The 16423-nt window shown below is 45.9% G+C and overlaps 1 protein-coding gene across 3 annotated transcripts; it reads left to right on the top strand.

The window, feature by feature from the left end:
* Positions 1-449: 449 nt before the first annotated feature.
* Positions 450-15487, top strand: slain1a (SLAIN motif family, member 1a). 3 transcript variants are annotated; one of them, XM_056430006.1, is made up of 10 exons: positions 450-911; positions 3255-3385; positions 5119-5235; positions 10396-10479; positions 10924-11019; positions 11127-11276; positions 12064-12423; positions 13436-13624; positions 13718-14057; positions 14713-15487. In XM_056430006.1, the coding sequence occupies exons 1-10, from the start codon at positions 517-519 to the stop codon at positions 14786-14788; spliced, it is 1938 nt and encodes a 645-aa protein (XP_056285981.1). In that variant the 5' UTR covers positions 450-516; the 3' UTR covers positions 14789-15487. The 3 variants fall into 3 exon arrangements, with proteins under 3 accessions (XP_056285981.1, XP_056285972.1, XP_056285988.1); XM_056429997.1 differs by having other exon boundaries at positions 13718-14081; XM_056430013.1 differs by lacking the exon at positions 13436-13624 and having other exon boundaries at positions 13718-14081.
* The last annotated feature ends 936 nt before the right edge of the window (positions 15488-16423 follow it).

Raw genomic sequence — 16423 nt, 5'->3', positions numbered from 1 at the left:
AAAGAGCATTTTAGATATTTAATTAGGGGGTGAAATACAAACAATTAAATTATTAATAATAATGATGTATAGGGTTGGGGATGATGTTGGTTGTACATGCTATTCAAAATGATGGCAGGCAAAAAAATTAATTTTTAGATGTCATTTTCCTGTTTGTAATTATGGCTACCAATCATGCTATATACATTTAACTATTTATATAATTTTCTATTTCAATTTTTTTTTAAAGACATGCTTGAATACATAAAACTTTGCGCGCGTGCGTGTCCATAGTAAATACTTCCTCAGCAGTGGTGTGATGGGAGTTGAACTGCAGGCTGCTGACCAATGAGATGGAGGCTGTGCACTCGTCCCAGCAGCAGCATCATTGTGTGTGTGTGTGGGGGGGGGGGGAGAGAGAGAGAGAGTGTCGTAGTAAACGGGGGAATCTGGACACCCTCTCCGCCAGTCTCCGGATGAACGGGACCCTCTGCAGGCAGGCCGTGCTTCCTCTCTTCTCAATGTGCTCGTTACCCGATGGAAGCAGAGGTGTTGAACCCGCGGATGATGGCCGACGTCAACGGCAACAACAAAACCACAAACGCGGAGCTGGAGGTGCTGAAGCTGCAGGAATTGGTCCGAAAACTGGAGCGGCAAAACGAACAATTGCGGACCCGAGCGAACGCGGTAAACAACCGCTCCGGCGGCGGCCCTGCTCTTCTCCAGCTCCCGCTGCCCGGTCCGGGGGACTACGTGCCCGGCAGGAATGGCCTTTCGAGTCCCCCCGGAGCCCGCGGGTCGGAGGAGGAACCGTTCGCGTATTTTCAGCCGAGCTCGGTGCCTCCCGCCGGGGAGGACAGCGCCACCGCGCTGGATGAGCTGGATGTGTTGGACCTCGACGCCGCGCTCCCCGCCGGAGAGCCTCATAGCTGGTAACCCGCTCCGCTCATCCACACACACACACACACACACATATATATATATGTGCATATTGTGTATATATGTGTGTTTGTGTGTGTGTGTGTGTATCTACAGTTAAAAAAAAACTGTTGTTTATCACAGCTGCATAAGGCCACAACATTGTCAACAAAGCCATATCTGTATTTATGTTTCACATTACATGTAATGCTATACCCGCTCATCGATTACATTATTGATTCCTCTCCTGGAGGAGCAGACATGCAGACTCCACCACAGAGAGACTTATTTTAGTTTTTTGTACCAAAAAAACAAACTGATTTGACACAAGCAAGTGGGCATCCCAGAATGCACCGAGCGTGCGTCCTGGAGGTGTTGTTCTCACAGTGAAGGCAGCACCGGGCTGAGAGCACAAAGCTCCGGCCCCGGGGTCCCACAGCCCGGCTTTGTGCCTCGGAGAGGCGGCTCACGCGGTGACCTCGGAGCCGCCTCTCCGGCTCTGTGCACCGGGCGTGGTGATGTGGAAGACAGCAGAGCCCGCGGCTGAGTGCACACCCAGCGCAGACCCTCGTCTCTCGGGACTAATTGACCCCCCGAGTCGGTGCAACGCCGTGGCCTAGTTGTAGTGAAGAGTGGCTTTGTATAGATGACACACCATCGACCTCAATACAAATATATAATTCGTTGTTATTGTAATAAACGAGACACACACAACTCAACTTGAGGAATTGTGTTTTGCCTTTTAATGCAACTTCCACAGTAGAGTATATATTAACTCAGTAAATAATTGTAATTTTTTTTAATACAACTTAAAAGTACTGAATCGTTTCTTATTTAATAGTATGTAGTTATCGTATTCTGGTAATTTCATAAAGAAATAGTCCTTTTTTATATGTATATAACGAATAAAGTACTTAGTTTTTCATCAAATTAAGAACATTAACTCAGTAAATAATGATAATTTTTTTTATACAACTCAAACGTACTGAATAGTTTCTTATTTAATCATATGTAGTTATCGTATTCTGTTAGAAATAGTCCTTTCTTTATATGTATGTAATGAATAAAGTACTTCGTTTTTCATTAAATTAAGAACATTAGGATCACATCATCTCCCGAACCAAAATCATCGACCACAATACTAATATATATTAGTAATAATTCAGTACATTTTTGTAATTTTTTTTCATACAACTGAAAATTGCTGAATAGTTTCTTTTTTAATAATAATAATAATAATATATTCGATTTATATAGCGCTTAATAGAAATCTCAAAGATGCTTAATAGTATGTAGTTATCGTATTCTGGTAATTTAATAAAGAAATAGTACTTTATATATATATATATATAAGTAATCAAGTACTGACACTTTTTCATTAAATTTAGAACATTCAGGCAAAATAAAAAGAACAGTTGCAATCACAGAAAATAGCCATGAATATTTACAGTGACTTTACACACAAATACAGAATCATCCTCATCCAATCAGATTGTTTGGATGAGTGCGTGCTGGTTGTAATGAGACGATGTGGTTGTGAATCATTATCTCCATGATTACATCAGGGATCTATCATTCCTGTGTCTCACTGTCACACTACATCTTTAGTGTATGGATTTGTTTATAGTCTTATCATTATCTGCAAAGTTTAGAATCAGATGGTTTTTATATGTTTAACTGATAGCACGTCTCAGGGGACCAGGTTCCTTTTCTTTGGGTTTTTGTCTGGGCCATTTGGTTGTGAAAGATGTCTCGTATAAGCCAAGGTAGCATCTTCAGATTAATTTTTAAAACCCAAACGCCACAATTATCATCTCACTGTCATTAATTATGTGGAATATTTGGCTTTTTTTTATTACTGAAATGATAAATGCATTATTCAAATAGTGATTAATCCTTTGTTGATGTTGTAATCGGTTAATTGACTGGTTGTCTCTGTGCTTCAGGAGAGATCCCACCTTGTGCCCCACTCACCTCCTCCATACATCACTGTGCCCAAAGAGGAGGTCACCATCAGCAATTTTTAGTGCACACGGTTGCTTTCACATTTTTATGTCGCCGCCAGTAAAATGCCAATTGCCTTTTTGCGGAAATGTTGATCTTTTACGGCGTGGCGGCCGTCGGATTTTTATGAAAACGGCTCCCTTTACGCAGCCACAGGTCTTACCTTTGGTCAAGTCACGCCGGGCCTTCCGACCAGAGCGATATCGGCGCCGTAAAAACGCGTCCCGACAGATCTCCAGCCCGTACAAAACAGCAGCCTCTCGTTTATTTACCCTCCGCTCTCTCCAGGCGGTAACAACACGAGCCTCGCTGTAAAGGTGTCGGGACTGACTTGTGGCTGTGTGTCGTTGCAGGCTGTACGTTAGTCCCAAAGCCAGAGGCGGGAGCGCCCTCAGCCCTCTGCAGTGGTGCAGGCAGGTACTGGACCACCCGGGGCCCGAGGTGCAGCTGGCCAAGATGACCCTCTGCCACAGACTGGACCAAGGTACTTCACCACTCAGGTTAACGGCCACATCTGGATATTGTGTCCCTCCGGCTGCCGACATGCGGTCGTAAGCCCCGACACGCTTTCGCCCACGGACACGACGGCGGTCGAGCCGTGGGAGCGTGTCCCCGCACGCCGCTCAACCGCTTTCCAACCGTTTAACTCTCCCTCTCTCTTTAAAGTTATGGGTTTTTAAGTACCTCAGCCGACCTCCCGCAGAGTGATTATTTTCCGTGGTCGCTGGAAGGTCTCCCATTTACACATCGCAGAACAATTAAGATCACTTTAAGGGATTTGCCCCTCTGCTGATATGTCTATTAAAAAAAATCCCATTTAGAGGAAGTCATGCTGTGCCGCTGGATGGCATGGCACTGTGTCAGGTGGAAAGCCGAGCAGAGGGGCTTATGAAGCTGCGGTGTCACCGTTACAGTGATACGCCACCAACACGTGGTTTCACAGACACACACTGTACGGCTTCCACTTCTTAAAGGACTGTTGAAACATTGAAAAAGAGAAGATTGATGGAATGTGTCTGTAGCAGCTGGTTAGCGTAGCTTAGCATAAAGACTGGAAACAGAGGGAAATGGGTCGCATGGCAGGTTCCAGGAAGGCTTTGCTCCCCACAGTCCTCATAGTTGCCCCGAAAGCCACACGTGTTGACACTGTGGTTGTTGTAGAGGTGCTGGGTGCTGTGGCTCAGTGGTGAGCAGCTCGTCCCTCAATCAGAGGATCGGCGCTTCGATCCCCGGCTCCGCTAGTCCGTGTCGATTTGTCCTTGAGCAAGACTCTTAACCCCAAAATGTATCCAGCTGAAGCATGGAGGCGACCTCACGATGGTCATGTGCACGTCACACAGAACCAGGATACTTCAGAAGCCCTTCTAGCCGGCGACTGAATCACATTCGCTGCTTGACCCACTTCTTTTGGGTTCGAAGGCTTTACAGTTTCTACCCTCCTGACACGGTCCTCACATTCACTGAGGGGTTTGGAGGCTGAATCTGCTCGGCGTTGGCAGCTCAATCAGCCCGCACAAGAGACTGTGTGTGTGTGTGTGTGTGTGTGTTGGCTCGCCTCCTCTGGGTCATGAATGCCTCGTTGTCTCTGAGCCCCAGTAGCTGTTGTTTTCACCCTGCTGTGAATGCTGGTGAGGGTTAGAGCCGTCAGGTGTGTGCCTCTGACTACCAATCCGGGGGGATTAATTGTCATTTATGAAGGTTTAATAGATCATTAATAAGCCTTTCATCAGGACAATATTTGAGCCTGTCATCGTTTATGACTGATCTCTACACCTAATTAATGATGTTTGTTGGTTACAGCTTCTAAACCTCATTGAAGTGAAGGTGACGACAGCGTGTACCATGAAAGGAATAAATCGGGAGACATCTGAAGCAGTGTTAATGTAACCTCCACGCCCCCCAAGTAGATCTAATTCTGATTTTGGGAATGCGACGTAGCCTACATGCACAATCCCTGCTTATCCTAAGATCCCTCCAAAAAACAAAAACAAAATCTGCAGTCCAGCCCAATAAGCCGCGGCGGTAAACCGAACCTCGTCTTACCGTATCAGCCTCGTCCGTCCGAGCCGTGAACCGATCCTCTGAAAACACCAATCCTGATCTGTACAAAAAAAAGCTGATTCACATTTTGGCCTCAGTGCGTAAGAATCTAATCAATATGTTGTGTGTGTTTGTGTGTGTGTGTTCACATGTCCTCCACCGCCATCTCGTGTCCAGCTAAGCGGTGGCGAGGCCTCTCCCCGGTGCGCCCGTACAGCTGCATCGAGGGGCTGTTCGCCCTCAGCTGCCCCGTGATGCCTTACACCAAACCTGCTGCCCCGCCCGAGGCCCCAGGTAACACACAGAGACCACACAGGTGGAGAACACCTGCTCACCACAAAGGAGCCACAATGAATTGAAATGTCTAAAAGAATGATTTTCAATCCAGTTTATTTTGTATAGCCCAGTATCACAAATTACGAATTTGCCTCAGAGGGCTTTACAGTCTGTACACATACGACATCCCTGACCTTTGACCTCACATCGGATCAGGAACAACTCCCACACAGGACAACATTCAGGAAGTTACTTGATTTGTTAAAAAGTGTAACGTGGGACTTTTTAACGCGTGTGATTGTCGCTCAAGTGGGCCAGAGAGATTTCTCTGAATGGGCCTCGCTCCCATTCACACCTGGGCCCATGCAAAATAAATATTACTGAATATTTCAAGGTGTAGCAGCTTACCTGGTTCACCATCATCTTTCAAGGTGTTGTAACTATTCTATTAATAATTAGTGCTGTGAAAAATAACGCGTTAACTCAGTTAATTAAATTACAGGTTTAACTTCGTTATTTTTTTTTTAACGCATGCGCAGAATGAGCTTCCAGTCCGTCTGTTGTTGGTCGTCTCTCCAGCAGCATGTCATTCTGTCTCTAGTGTCGCGTTAACACGACTCCGATCTTCGTCTCGCGCGCAGCAGAGCTCGGATGCCGGCGTGTGCGCGCACATCGGGGCGAAAAAAAGTCACTTGCAAAATGAGCTTCCAATACACCACTTCAATCTGAACTCTGTCCGCTCTCATGCAGACGGTCTGTTCATCGGTAATGATCCTTCCGCAGGTTCACTACGGAAACCTTGTTACGACTTTTACTTCCTGTAGATCAGGGTCTCAACACGTCGATCGCGACCTGCCAGTCGATCGCGGCGTAGTGTTGGTAGATCGCATGACATTAAAAGATTGGCCCGCCCCTGACATGTTCTCTATAGCACGCCTTTGTTCTTTATTAAACTAAACGTCTGTTGTTGATCGATCTCCACAGCAGCATGTCATTTCTGTCTCTTCGCGTTGCGTTAACACTTATCGATCTCCGCCTCGCGCCACAGAGCTCCGTGCGCGCATCGACCGAGCAAAAAAAGTCACTTGTCAATCTGTCCACCTGTCCGGGCCGGTGAGGTTTCAGCTTTGCAGCGGTGTCCCCGCCGTCCCTTTCATCACGGCCCAGTTCATGAAGAAAACCCACACAGTCAGTTTGCCTCAGCAGCTGCTAGAGGAAGACTATAGGCCTTTAGATTGTATCATGGTGGAGTTAATGCTTGACAAACAAGAGAAAAATGTTCTGTTTAACCCTCCTATTACCTTTACATTTACTAACATAATTTACCCTCGGGGTCAATTTGACCCCAGCAATTAAAACCTCCAGAAAATTATTAGAATTAATATTGCTTCCCAAGTTTAAGTGTGAGGTACTTTATGTTTGTTTGTTGACTACCTAAATAGCCCTTTAAATAAATAAAAAAGTTGATATTTCTTATATGTTTGACACAGTGAAAAACAGCCTGGGGTCAAATTGACCCCAAAGAACACCGACATTAAACATTGAATGGGGTCAAATTGACCCGAAAGGTAACAGGAGGGTTAAACATTCTGTTTAGGATGAAGATGTATTAATGTTCCATATGGAAGAAAACTGCTAAATAACTGCTGAGTTGCAGCACCATTGTAGAGAAGAATGTATAAATGTATATATCCGTCTTTTGTCATAAATCTCTATGTTCTCACAAAATATACCGAGAATATCGGTAATATGTGATTAATCATGATTAATCCACAGAAACCTGTGATTAACCCGATTAAAAATTTTAATCGTTTCACAGCCCTATTAATAATATATATATATATATATATACATCTATTATATTCTTATTAAAAGGGTTTGTGGGCACTGACTTAGTCAGAGCGGAGGACCCCCCCCCGTCACCTTTTTTACCCCTTATGAGTTTGCAGGTATGCTTACAATTCAATTCAATTCAATTCAGTTTATTTGTATAGCCCAATTTCACAAATTACAAATTTGTCTCGGAGTGCTTTACAATCTGTACACATAGACATCCCTGACCTTTGACCTCGCATCGGATCAGGAAAAACTCCCAAATAACCCAGGGACACGCTTTCAGGGGTAAAAAATGTCAGAGCAACAGAGGAGGATCCCTCTCCAGGATGGACACATGGATAGCTGTCATGTGACCAGAAGGACACATTACAGCTTTACACAACGACAAATAAGTATGACAGAGTGTATGAATGATGAGTCGAGGCCTGGACCGCGATTCCATTTACTATGGTGACATTTTGTACCGTATCACGACGAATCCTGATGAATTGGGTGATTATTCCTCTCTGGCGCCATCAGCCGTCCAAATGATTTACTTATCCTGTAAAATAGATCTTGAGAATCCTGGTCCCGGACGGTGTGTCTTCATTACTGACCTCATTGCCGCCATCAGACGTGCAGGATTGTTTTTTGTGTTGCGTCTCGATAGCTAACATGTCAAACTAAGATGGTGAGAATGACACATTACTTGTTGTTAGCATTTAGCTTTGCATTTAGCAAACGAGGGCTCATTAGCTTACAATTTAGCATGCCGTTTAAAGTCAATCAGACTCAATACAAAACTACTAACTCTCTGAACCTCATTGCTCCTTTTCAAATCCAAAGCAATCAGGACGTGGAGCCAAAAGTGTGTCGCTTCCAGAAATTCTTTTGGAGCTCGCGTGAACATAACCCAAATTCCTAAACAGCCTGTTACTTTGCAGTTTACGATCAGATTACAGTAGATTCCCGGGGAGGAGATTATCCGGTCGTTCCTTCGGCAGATGGAGACAAGCGGATCCATATTTTATATGAACTCACATGTCAGTGAGTTGAGCTGTGGTTTGCATGTCTCTCCTTTGCCAGGTCCGCTGCCGCCCTGCGCTCCGTCTGTCCTCCATCCACTCAGGGCCGGCCTCACTGACCGAGCCCCCACCTTCCTGTCAAACTCCACCTCTACAGTAAGACGCCTTCTCCGCTCCACCAGTTGTACCACGTGCAGCCAAGCCAAGTCCTCTGGTGGTGGAGATGTGTCTCTTATGTGTGTGTGTGTGTGTGTTATTAGACGCGGCCGTCTCTGAATGGGCCTCGCTCCCATTCACACCTGGGCCCATGCAAAATAAATATTACTGAATATTTCAAGGTGTAGCAGCTTACCTGGTTCACCATCATCTTTCAAGGTGTTGTAACTATTCTATTAATAATTAGTGCTGTGAAAAATAACGCGTTAACTCAGTTAATTAAATTACAGGTTTAACTTCGTTATTTTTTTTTAACGCATGCGCAGAATGAGCTTCCAGTCCGTCTGTTGTTGGTCGTCTCTCCAGCAGCATGTCATTCTGTCTCTAGTGTCGCGTTAACACGACTCCGATCTTCGTCTCGCGCGCAGCAGAGCTCGGATGCCGGCGTGTGCGCGCACATCGGGGCGAAAAAAAGTCACTTGCAAAATGAGCTTCCAATACACCTCTTCAACCTGAACTCTGTCCGCTCTCATGCAGACGGTCTGTTCATCGGTAATGATCCTTCCGCAGGTTCACCTACGGAAACCTTGTTACGACTTTTACTTCCTGTAGATCAGGGTCTCAACACGTCGATCGCGACCTGCCAGTCGATCGCGGCGTAGTGTTGGTAGATCGCATGACATTAAAAAGATTGGCCCGCCCCCTGACATGTTCTCTATAGCACGTCTTTGTTCTTTTATTAAACTAAACGTCTGTTGTTGATCGTATCTCCACAGCAGCATGTCATTTCTGTCTCTTCGCGTTGCGTTAACACTTATCGATCTCCGTCTCGCGCCACAGAGCTCCGTGCGCGCATCGACCGAGCAAAAAAAGTCACTTGTCAATCTGTCCACCTGTCCGGGCCGGTGAGGTTTCAGCTTTGCAGCGGTGTCCCGCCGTCCCTTTCATCACGGCCCAGTTCATGAAGAAAACCCACACAGTCAGTTTGCCTCAGCAGCTGCTAGAGGAAGACTATAGGCCTTTAGATTGTATCATGGTGGAGTTAATGCTTGACAAACAAGAGAAAAATGTTCTGTTTAACCCTCCTATTACCTTTACATTTACTAACATATTTTACCCTCGGGGTCAATTTGACCCCAGCAATTAAAACCTCCAGAAAATTATTAGAATTAATATTGCTTCCCAAGTTTAAGTGTGAGGTACTTTATGTTTGTTTGTTGACTACCTAAATAGCCCTTTAAATAAATAAAAAAGTTGATATTTCTTATATGTTTGACACAGTGAAAAACAGCCTGGGGTCAAATTGACCCCAAAGAACACCGACATTAAACATTGAATGGGGTCAAATTGACCCGAAAGGTAACAGGAGGGTTAAACATTCTGTTTAGGATGAAGATGTATTAATGTTCCATATGGAAGAAAACTGCTAAATAACTGCTGAGTTGCAGCACCATTGTAGAGAAGAATGTATAAATGTATATATCCGTCTTTTGTCATAAATCTCTATGTTCTCACAAAATATACCGAGAATATCGGTAATATGTGATTAATCATGATTAATCCACAGAAACCTGTGATTAACCCGATTAAAAATTTTAATCGTTTCACAGCCCTATTAATAATATATATATATATATATATACATCTATTATATTCTTATTAAAAGGGTTTGTGGGCACTGACTTAGTCAGAGCGGAGGACCCCCCCCCGTCACCTTTTTTACCCCTTATGAGTTTGCAGGTATGCTTTCAATTCAATTCAATTCAATTCAGTTTATTTGTATAGCCCAATTTCACAAATTACAAATTTGTCTCGGAGTGCTTTACAATCTGTACACATAGACATCCCTGACCTTTGACCTCGCATCGGATCAGGAAAAACTCCCAAATAACCCAGGGACACGCTTTCAGGGGTAAAAAATGTCAGAGCAACAGAGGAGGATCCCTCTCCAGGATGGACACATGGATAGCTGTCATGTGACCAGAAGGACACATTACAGCTTTACACAACGCATTAAATAAGTATGACAGAGTGTATGAATGATGAGTCGTAGGCCTGGACCGCGATTCCATTTACTATGGTGACATTTTGTACCGTATCACGACGAATCCTGATGAATTGGGTGATTATTCCTCTCTGGCGCCATCAGCCGTCCAAATGATTTACTTATCCTGTAAAATAGATCTTGAGAATCCTGGTCCCCGGACGGTGTGTCTTCATTACTTCGACCTCATTGCCGCCATCAGACGTGCAGGATTGTTTTTTTGTAAGTTAAGCGTCTCGATAGCTAACATGTCAAACTAAGATGGTGAGAATGACACATTACTTGTTGTTAGCATTTAGCTTTGCATTTAGCAAACGAGGGCTCATTAGCTTACAATTTAGCATGCCGTTTAAAGTCAATCAGACTCAATACAAAACTACCAACTCTCTGAACCTCATTGCTCCTTTTCAAATCCAAAGCAATCAGGACGTGGAGCCAAAAGTGTGTGTCGCTTCCAGAAATTCTTTTGGAGCTCGCCGCGTGAACATAACCCAAATTCCTAAACAGCCTGTTACTTTGCAGTTTACGATCAGATTACAGTAGATTCCCGGGGAGGAGATTATCCGGTCGTTCCCTTCGGGCAGATGGAGACAAGCGGATCCATATTTTATATGAACTCACATGTCAGTGAGTTGAGCTGTGGTTTGCATGTCTCTCCTTTGCCAGGTCCGCTGCCGCCCTGCGCTCCGTCTGTCCTCCATCCACTCAGGGCCGGCCTCACTGACCGAGCCCCCACCTTCCTGTCAAACTCCACCCTCTACAGTAAGACGTCTTCTCCGCTCCACTCAGTTGTACCACGTGCAGCCAAGCCAAGTCCTCTGGTGGTGGAGATGTGTCTCTTATGTGTGTGTGTGTGTGTGTGTTATTAGACGCGGGCCGCCGACAAGCGGCCATCAGCCCCCAGTCCTCCCTGGACAGCGAGGTGGGCGTGTCCGAGCTGGAGGACGACTCCATCTCCATGAGCTACAAACTGCAGGACATGACGGACGTGGAGGTCATGGCGCGGCTTCAAGAAGAGAGTGAGTCGACTCGTTAAATTCAAATCAGTTTATTTTGTACAGCCCAGTATCACAAATTACGAATTTGCCTCAGAGGGCTTTACAGTCTGTACACATACGACATCCCTGACCTCTGACCTCACATCGGATCAGGAAAAACTCCCAAGAAATAGAAAAAAAACCTTTCAGGAGGAAAAAAGGGAAGAACCCTTAAGGAGAGCAACAGAGGAGGCGGAGGGGGGGGGGGGCAACAGCAGGAGGCATCAGAACCAGCCTGGTCCAATGGACCCTCTGAGACGTGAAGTCACAAAGACTCCGGGGGGGAAGCAGAGTTAATAATGTGTGATGGAGAGATGAAAATCCATCCATCATGAAATGTGTTGCGGGTCAAACTGCAGTTGTGGACGACTAGATATAAATATCCCCGTGGTGAAAAACAACCTGATGTTTTGAAGTTTGAATGTTGCTTTGATATTTAGCACATCAAAGGGTTTCTTTACAGCCGACGCTCCGAACATGAAACTCCTTCATCACAGTGTTGGTGATTTAAATCCTGAGGCCACTCCCACAACTCCACCACCACTGCACTGCGACAGGGCCTGTCCCTGTGTCACATGGCATGGTTTGACCTGGGAGCCGTTGACCTTTGAGTTGACAGTAATGTCTTCTTGTATGTTATAAATTATGCAGGAGATTTCAGAGCCAGCGTATTAAACCCCTGAGTGACGGACGAGGGGCTTCATGAGGAATGAAACGCATCAAATCCAAACCGAGGTTCTGTTTCAGGTTTCATTCTGTCCCCCCGCAGGTCTCCGACAGGACTACGCCTCTACCTCGCACACCGCCACCGCCACCGCCAACGCCACCGCCACCGCCGGCCACCGCAGGTCCAGCTTCTCTTTGCACTCCCTGCGGCGCAGCGAGATGGACCTGGAGGAGGAGGACGAAGAGGAGGAGGATAAGGGTTACGACCAGCTTCCGCCTCCCCAGCCTCGGCTGTTCGGCTCCGTGCAGCGGGGCGGCCTGCCTCACTCTCACACCTTCTCCAGCATCAGAGACTGCCGACGCAGCTCCATCGCACCTCAGTTCTCACTGAGCGGACTCTCCCAGTACTCCGGACCCCTCGGCCTGAGCTCGGAAACACACGCGGCGTACCGGAATAGCACAGGTGAGCGCTTCACCAACATGTTCTCAGTGGGAAATGAATAGAAATGTTCCAAACAGGAACTGACAGAATTACCCACATTCAACGTATCCGTAATTACTAACCAGAACATTTCCAAGAAAGATTTCACAGGATGGGGTCAGTGTGTCGGTGTACTCTGTGTCATCCATTACATGACCGATTTAATTATCGAGGAGAAGGCACGCAGACGTATTTTTAGGGGTTTTGATGCGTCAGAAGGAATAAGAGGCATACTTTTTTAAATTTCAGGAAATGGGTTGGGTTTTTTTCTGATAAGTGTGAGATGAGAACATTTATACCAGGATCGTGTTTCTAAAGTAAATCAAGTCTACAGCCAGCAGTGGGTTAGCTTAGCTTAGTGACTTGAATCCGGCTATTAAATCTCCCTTATTAACACTAGATCAAATTTATTTTCTTGGTTTTAATTGTACGAAAAAAAATTGTTAATAATTACGAGTTGTGCTTTCGCGGGAGGTTTACGGGGAGGATTATCCTTTTTGTCCAGAAGCAGTGACTCAAACTATTAAAATCAGGGTTCATGGAAAACCTGGAAAGGTCGTGGAATTTTAAAATGGTTATTTCCACTCCAAAGTTCATGGACATTTGTTATATTCACATGTTCATTATCAGTTTGATAATGAATGTTTTTAAAAGAAAGACGCTCAAAATATAAGCCGGCATACGCTCTCATACTCGTGGCACAAGTTGTTGTTTTTTCCCGCTGCGAGTGAACGCACCGTAACTGAAAGGTTTGGTTGCCATAGCAACAGAAGCTGAGGGAAAAGGTCGGGATAATCCACTATACCAGGGAAGTGTCGCTCTAACCATGCTTGTGGAAAAGTACATGGTCATGGAAATTTGGTTTAAAGTCCTGGAAAAGTCCTGGAAACCCACCGGTCAACACGTGTATGAACCCTGCAGAACATTCATGTTGAGTGAAGAGTTCCCACGCTCCGGCCCGACACCCACACCATGTCTCCTCTGCTTTGCTTAGACAAGCTACGGAGAAGCATGCCCAACCTGATCCGATCTCCCAGCATGCCCAGTGTTCCCAGCATACCATGCCTGGCTTCCCCTGTCAACCCACCCTCCCACGGCCCCTCCTCCCTGCCAACGGCTCCCTCCCTGCGGAGCAGCCAGAGCTTTGACTCCTCCAGTGGGCTTGCACGACTCCAGTCCTCCAGTAAGACTCTTTATGCTTCAATGAGTAGAAACGATGTGTCTCATTTCTATTCAGCCCTCGTCATCTAACCTGCCGTCTCCTGCTGTGCCTCAGTACCCTCCCCAGGCCAGCTCACCCAGCGGGTGCAGAGCGTGGGCAACTTCCCCACCGCCGCCTCCCGACACCCGCTAAAAGCCACGGCCTACGTGAGCCCCACGGTGCAGCAGGGCCCCGCCTCCAGATCCCTGACCACCTCCGTCAGTCTGCACTCCATCCCCGGCAGCACGGCGCCGCAGCATCAGCATCAGCCCCTCAAGCCGAGCGGCGGTTCGGCGCCGCAGCCCCTGAAGGCCGGCGGCAACCAGCGGGCCATCGCTCGCAGCTCGCTCCCTCGCCCGGCCTCCTTTGTGGGAACCGGCGGAGTTCCACGGGCGGGAAAAACTTCCACACGCAGGTTTGACACACCTCCATCCATCAGGTGAAGCTTATGCATGGAGCGTTTTCATGTAGGCGTGTATATAACTGTTCTTGGTCTTACACTATAGTACATTTCATAGTTGTAAAGTTTAGAAAACAAGATATTTCATGATCTCGACGTGTGCTCTATAGCAGTGGTTCTTAGGGGCTACAGGAGATTTTTTTAAGCGCATTTCAAATTAGTATCCTTTAAAAGAATCCTTTACAAAGAGTAGTTATTGAATAATTATTCAATTAAATATAAATGTAAGTTCATAAACTTGGCTGTAACCATATTTCACAGCAGGTACATCAATAAAAAGATACACTTATATTTTATTGAATGTTTATTAAATAACTAGGCTTTATAAATGGATGCTCATATAAAATATATTTAAAACAAATCTCACGTACCCCCTGGAGGGCCTTCACGTACCCCCATTTGAGAACCGCAGCTCTATATTATATTGAGATGAGCTTTTTTTAATACCGTTAACTACGTTTTACAGACCAAACGGTCAACATGTATAGAGTCGAGACACGGCCAGATGTTTAAACGTCATCCTGATGTAGTTAAAGGTCGACCGGTTGGTCACGATGCCGGAGGATGACGAAGCACCTCTTCCTCCTTTTCCTTTCTCCCCGTGTCGCAGCATGCTGACTCCTCCCAGGAGCCTCGCCGCCCTGACGGCCCTGAGGGACGGCAGCTGGAGAGACGGCTGCTACTGAACCCAAAATGAAACGGGAGCTGAGGAGGAGATCCCGGGGAGGGGCCCTGTCGGGAGGGGCCCCGTCCTGGGGCCGTGGCCCACGAGAGAGACGCTGACTGTTAGCATTTTGTAAAAAAGGGCGCCGCTCTTCAGCTGAAGGACGCGGAGCCGAACGGGTCCAGCGGGCTGGACCGCCACGTCACGCGCAGACTGGCACGCGATGGAACGACCGGCAATATTCTGAGAACCAGTTGTTCAGTGGGAACTGGATCTTGTTTGATGTGTGTTGGTTTTTGTCTTATTATTTGTCATCGTTACACTGGAGCGGAGGGGAAAGACAGCCTCTCATGATTTCATGATTTTATGCTTTTAATAATTTCATACCACTAATTTAGCAACTATTGATTTTTGGTGTCGGATATGAAGTTGAACCTGGGGTTTTGTTACATCCTGTGCCTGTTCAAGAGTAATGTATTCCATATTATATTTATTGGCTGGACCTCGCAGCACTTTTGATCAGAACTACGATGGACACGTCCGAGTGTTTGGCATTGGTTACAGTCAGTGTGTTTTCCTTTCCTTATTGTTTACATACGAGCTGAGATTTATAACGCACATAATCGCTGCAGTGACATTGCACAAAGGACCCTGATGCTTTTTATGGATGATGAGACTTTAAAGAGGAGGTGGATTTTTAAAGTGAATAAAAGACTTTCAACAAAAAATTTAAATTTCCAAGTCTGTTCTGCATAAAGTGAGTTCAAAGTATGAGAGAATATGAATTCCTCAAAGGGATTGGCTCCAGTGATCAACTGTAGATGGCATTGTTACTCCACTGTACACAGGATAGGCTGACAGGTTTAAAGAAACAACAACACTGGTTTAAAAAGGTTAATCTTGCAGAGATTACCTAAACTTTAAATGTGTGACTGACATCAGAGCATTTCGTTGCAAAGATTTTGGTCTGAAAATATATAAATCAGGTAAATTCTTCACCGTTCAGCCAAGGACTACCGATGAAAAATAGCCTCTTGGCTAACTCTGGCACATTTACTGAAATGTTTTTATTAATGTGTACTGTCCCTTATTAAATAAACCCAGTTAAAAAAATTAAAATTAAAAAGAACACACAGTTCAGAAGCCAAAGACCATAAGATGAGTCCCTGGAGCTAATGGGACTAATGTTTAACCGAGTGCAGTGTGTTGGGGATGAATCTCCCCAGTAACACACTCACCACGCTCGTGTTTGCCATTTGGAATTCCGGGCGGTACGTTTATTGTTTACCATCAAGCGAGAGAGACTATTTTAAATCCCTTTGTTGGATCAGGTGAAGACAGTCGCTCTGCTGACCTTTTGGAGGTTTGAGGTCATGCCCAACAAAGCTCAAGAGGTAGGTGTCATCCGTTTTCACTCATGTACCTTCCATCACATTATCACCGACACATCAACTTTTATTTTCGACCGCCAGGATGCCGTCATCAACCCGTCCATCTTTCTCCACAGGTATGAGAAGTCATGGGACAAGCCCAATAAGACCAAGCTGCTGCAGGACGGGCTGGAGCGGGCGGGCAGACGGGACCTGGCCGAGAGGCTGCGCTGCCTCCACTGGGGCCACCAGAAGCTGAGCAAGAGGGTGGAGTTGCCCTCGGCCTT

The sequence above is a fragment of the Pseudoliparis swirei genome, chromosome 2 (assembly GCF_029220125.1).
Source record: "Pseudoliparis swirei isolate HS2019 ecotype Mariana Trench chromosome 2, NWPU_hadal_v1, whole genome shotgun sequence".
NCBI lineage: Eukaryota > Metazoa > Chordata > Actinopteri > Perciformes > Liparidae > Pseudoliparis > Pseudoliparis swirei.
This window is presented reverse-complemented; position numbering and strand designations above follow the sequence as displayed.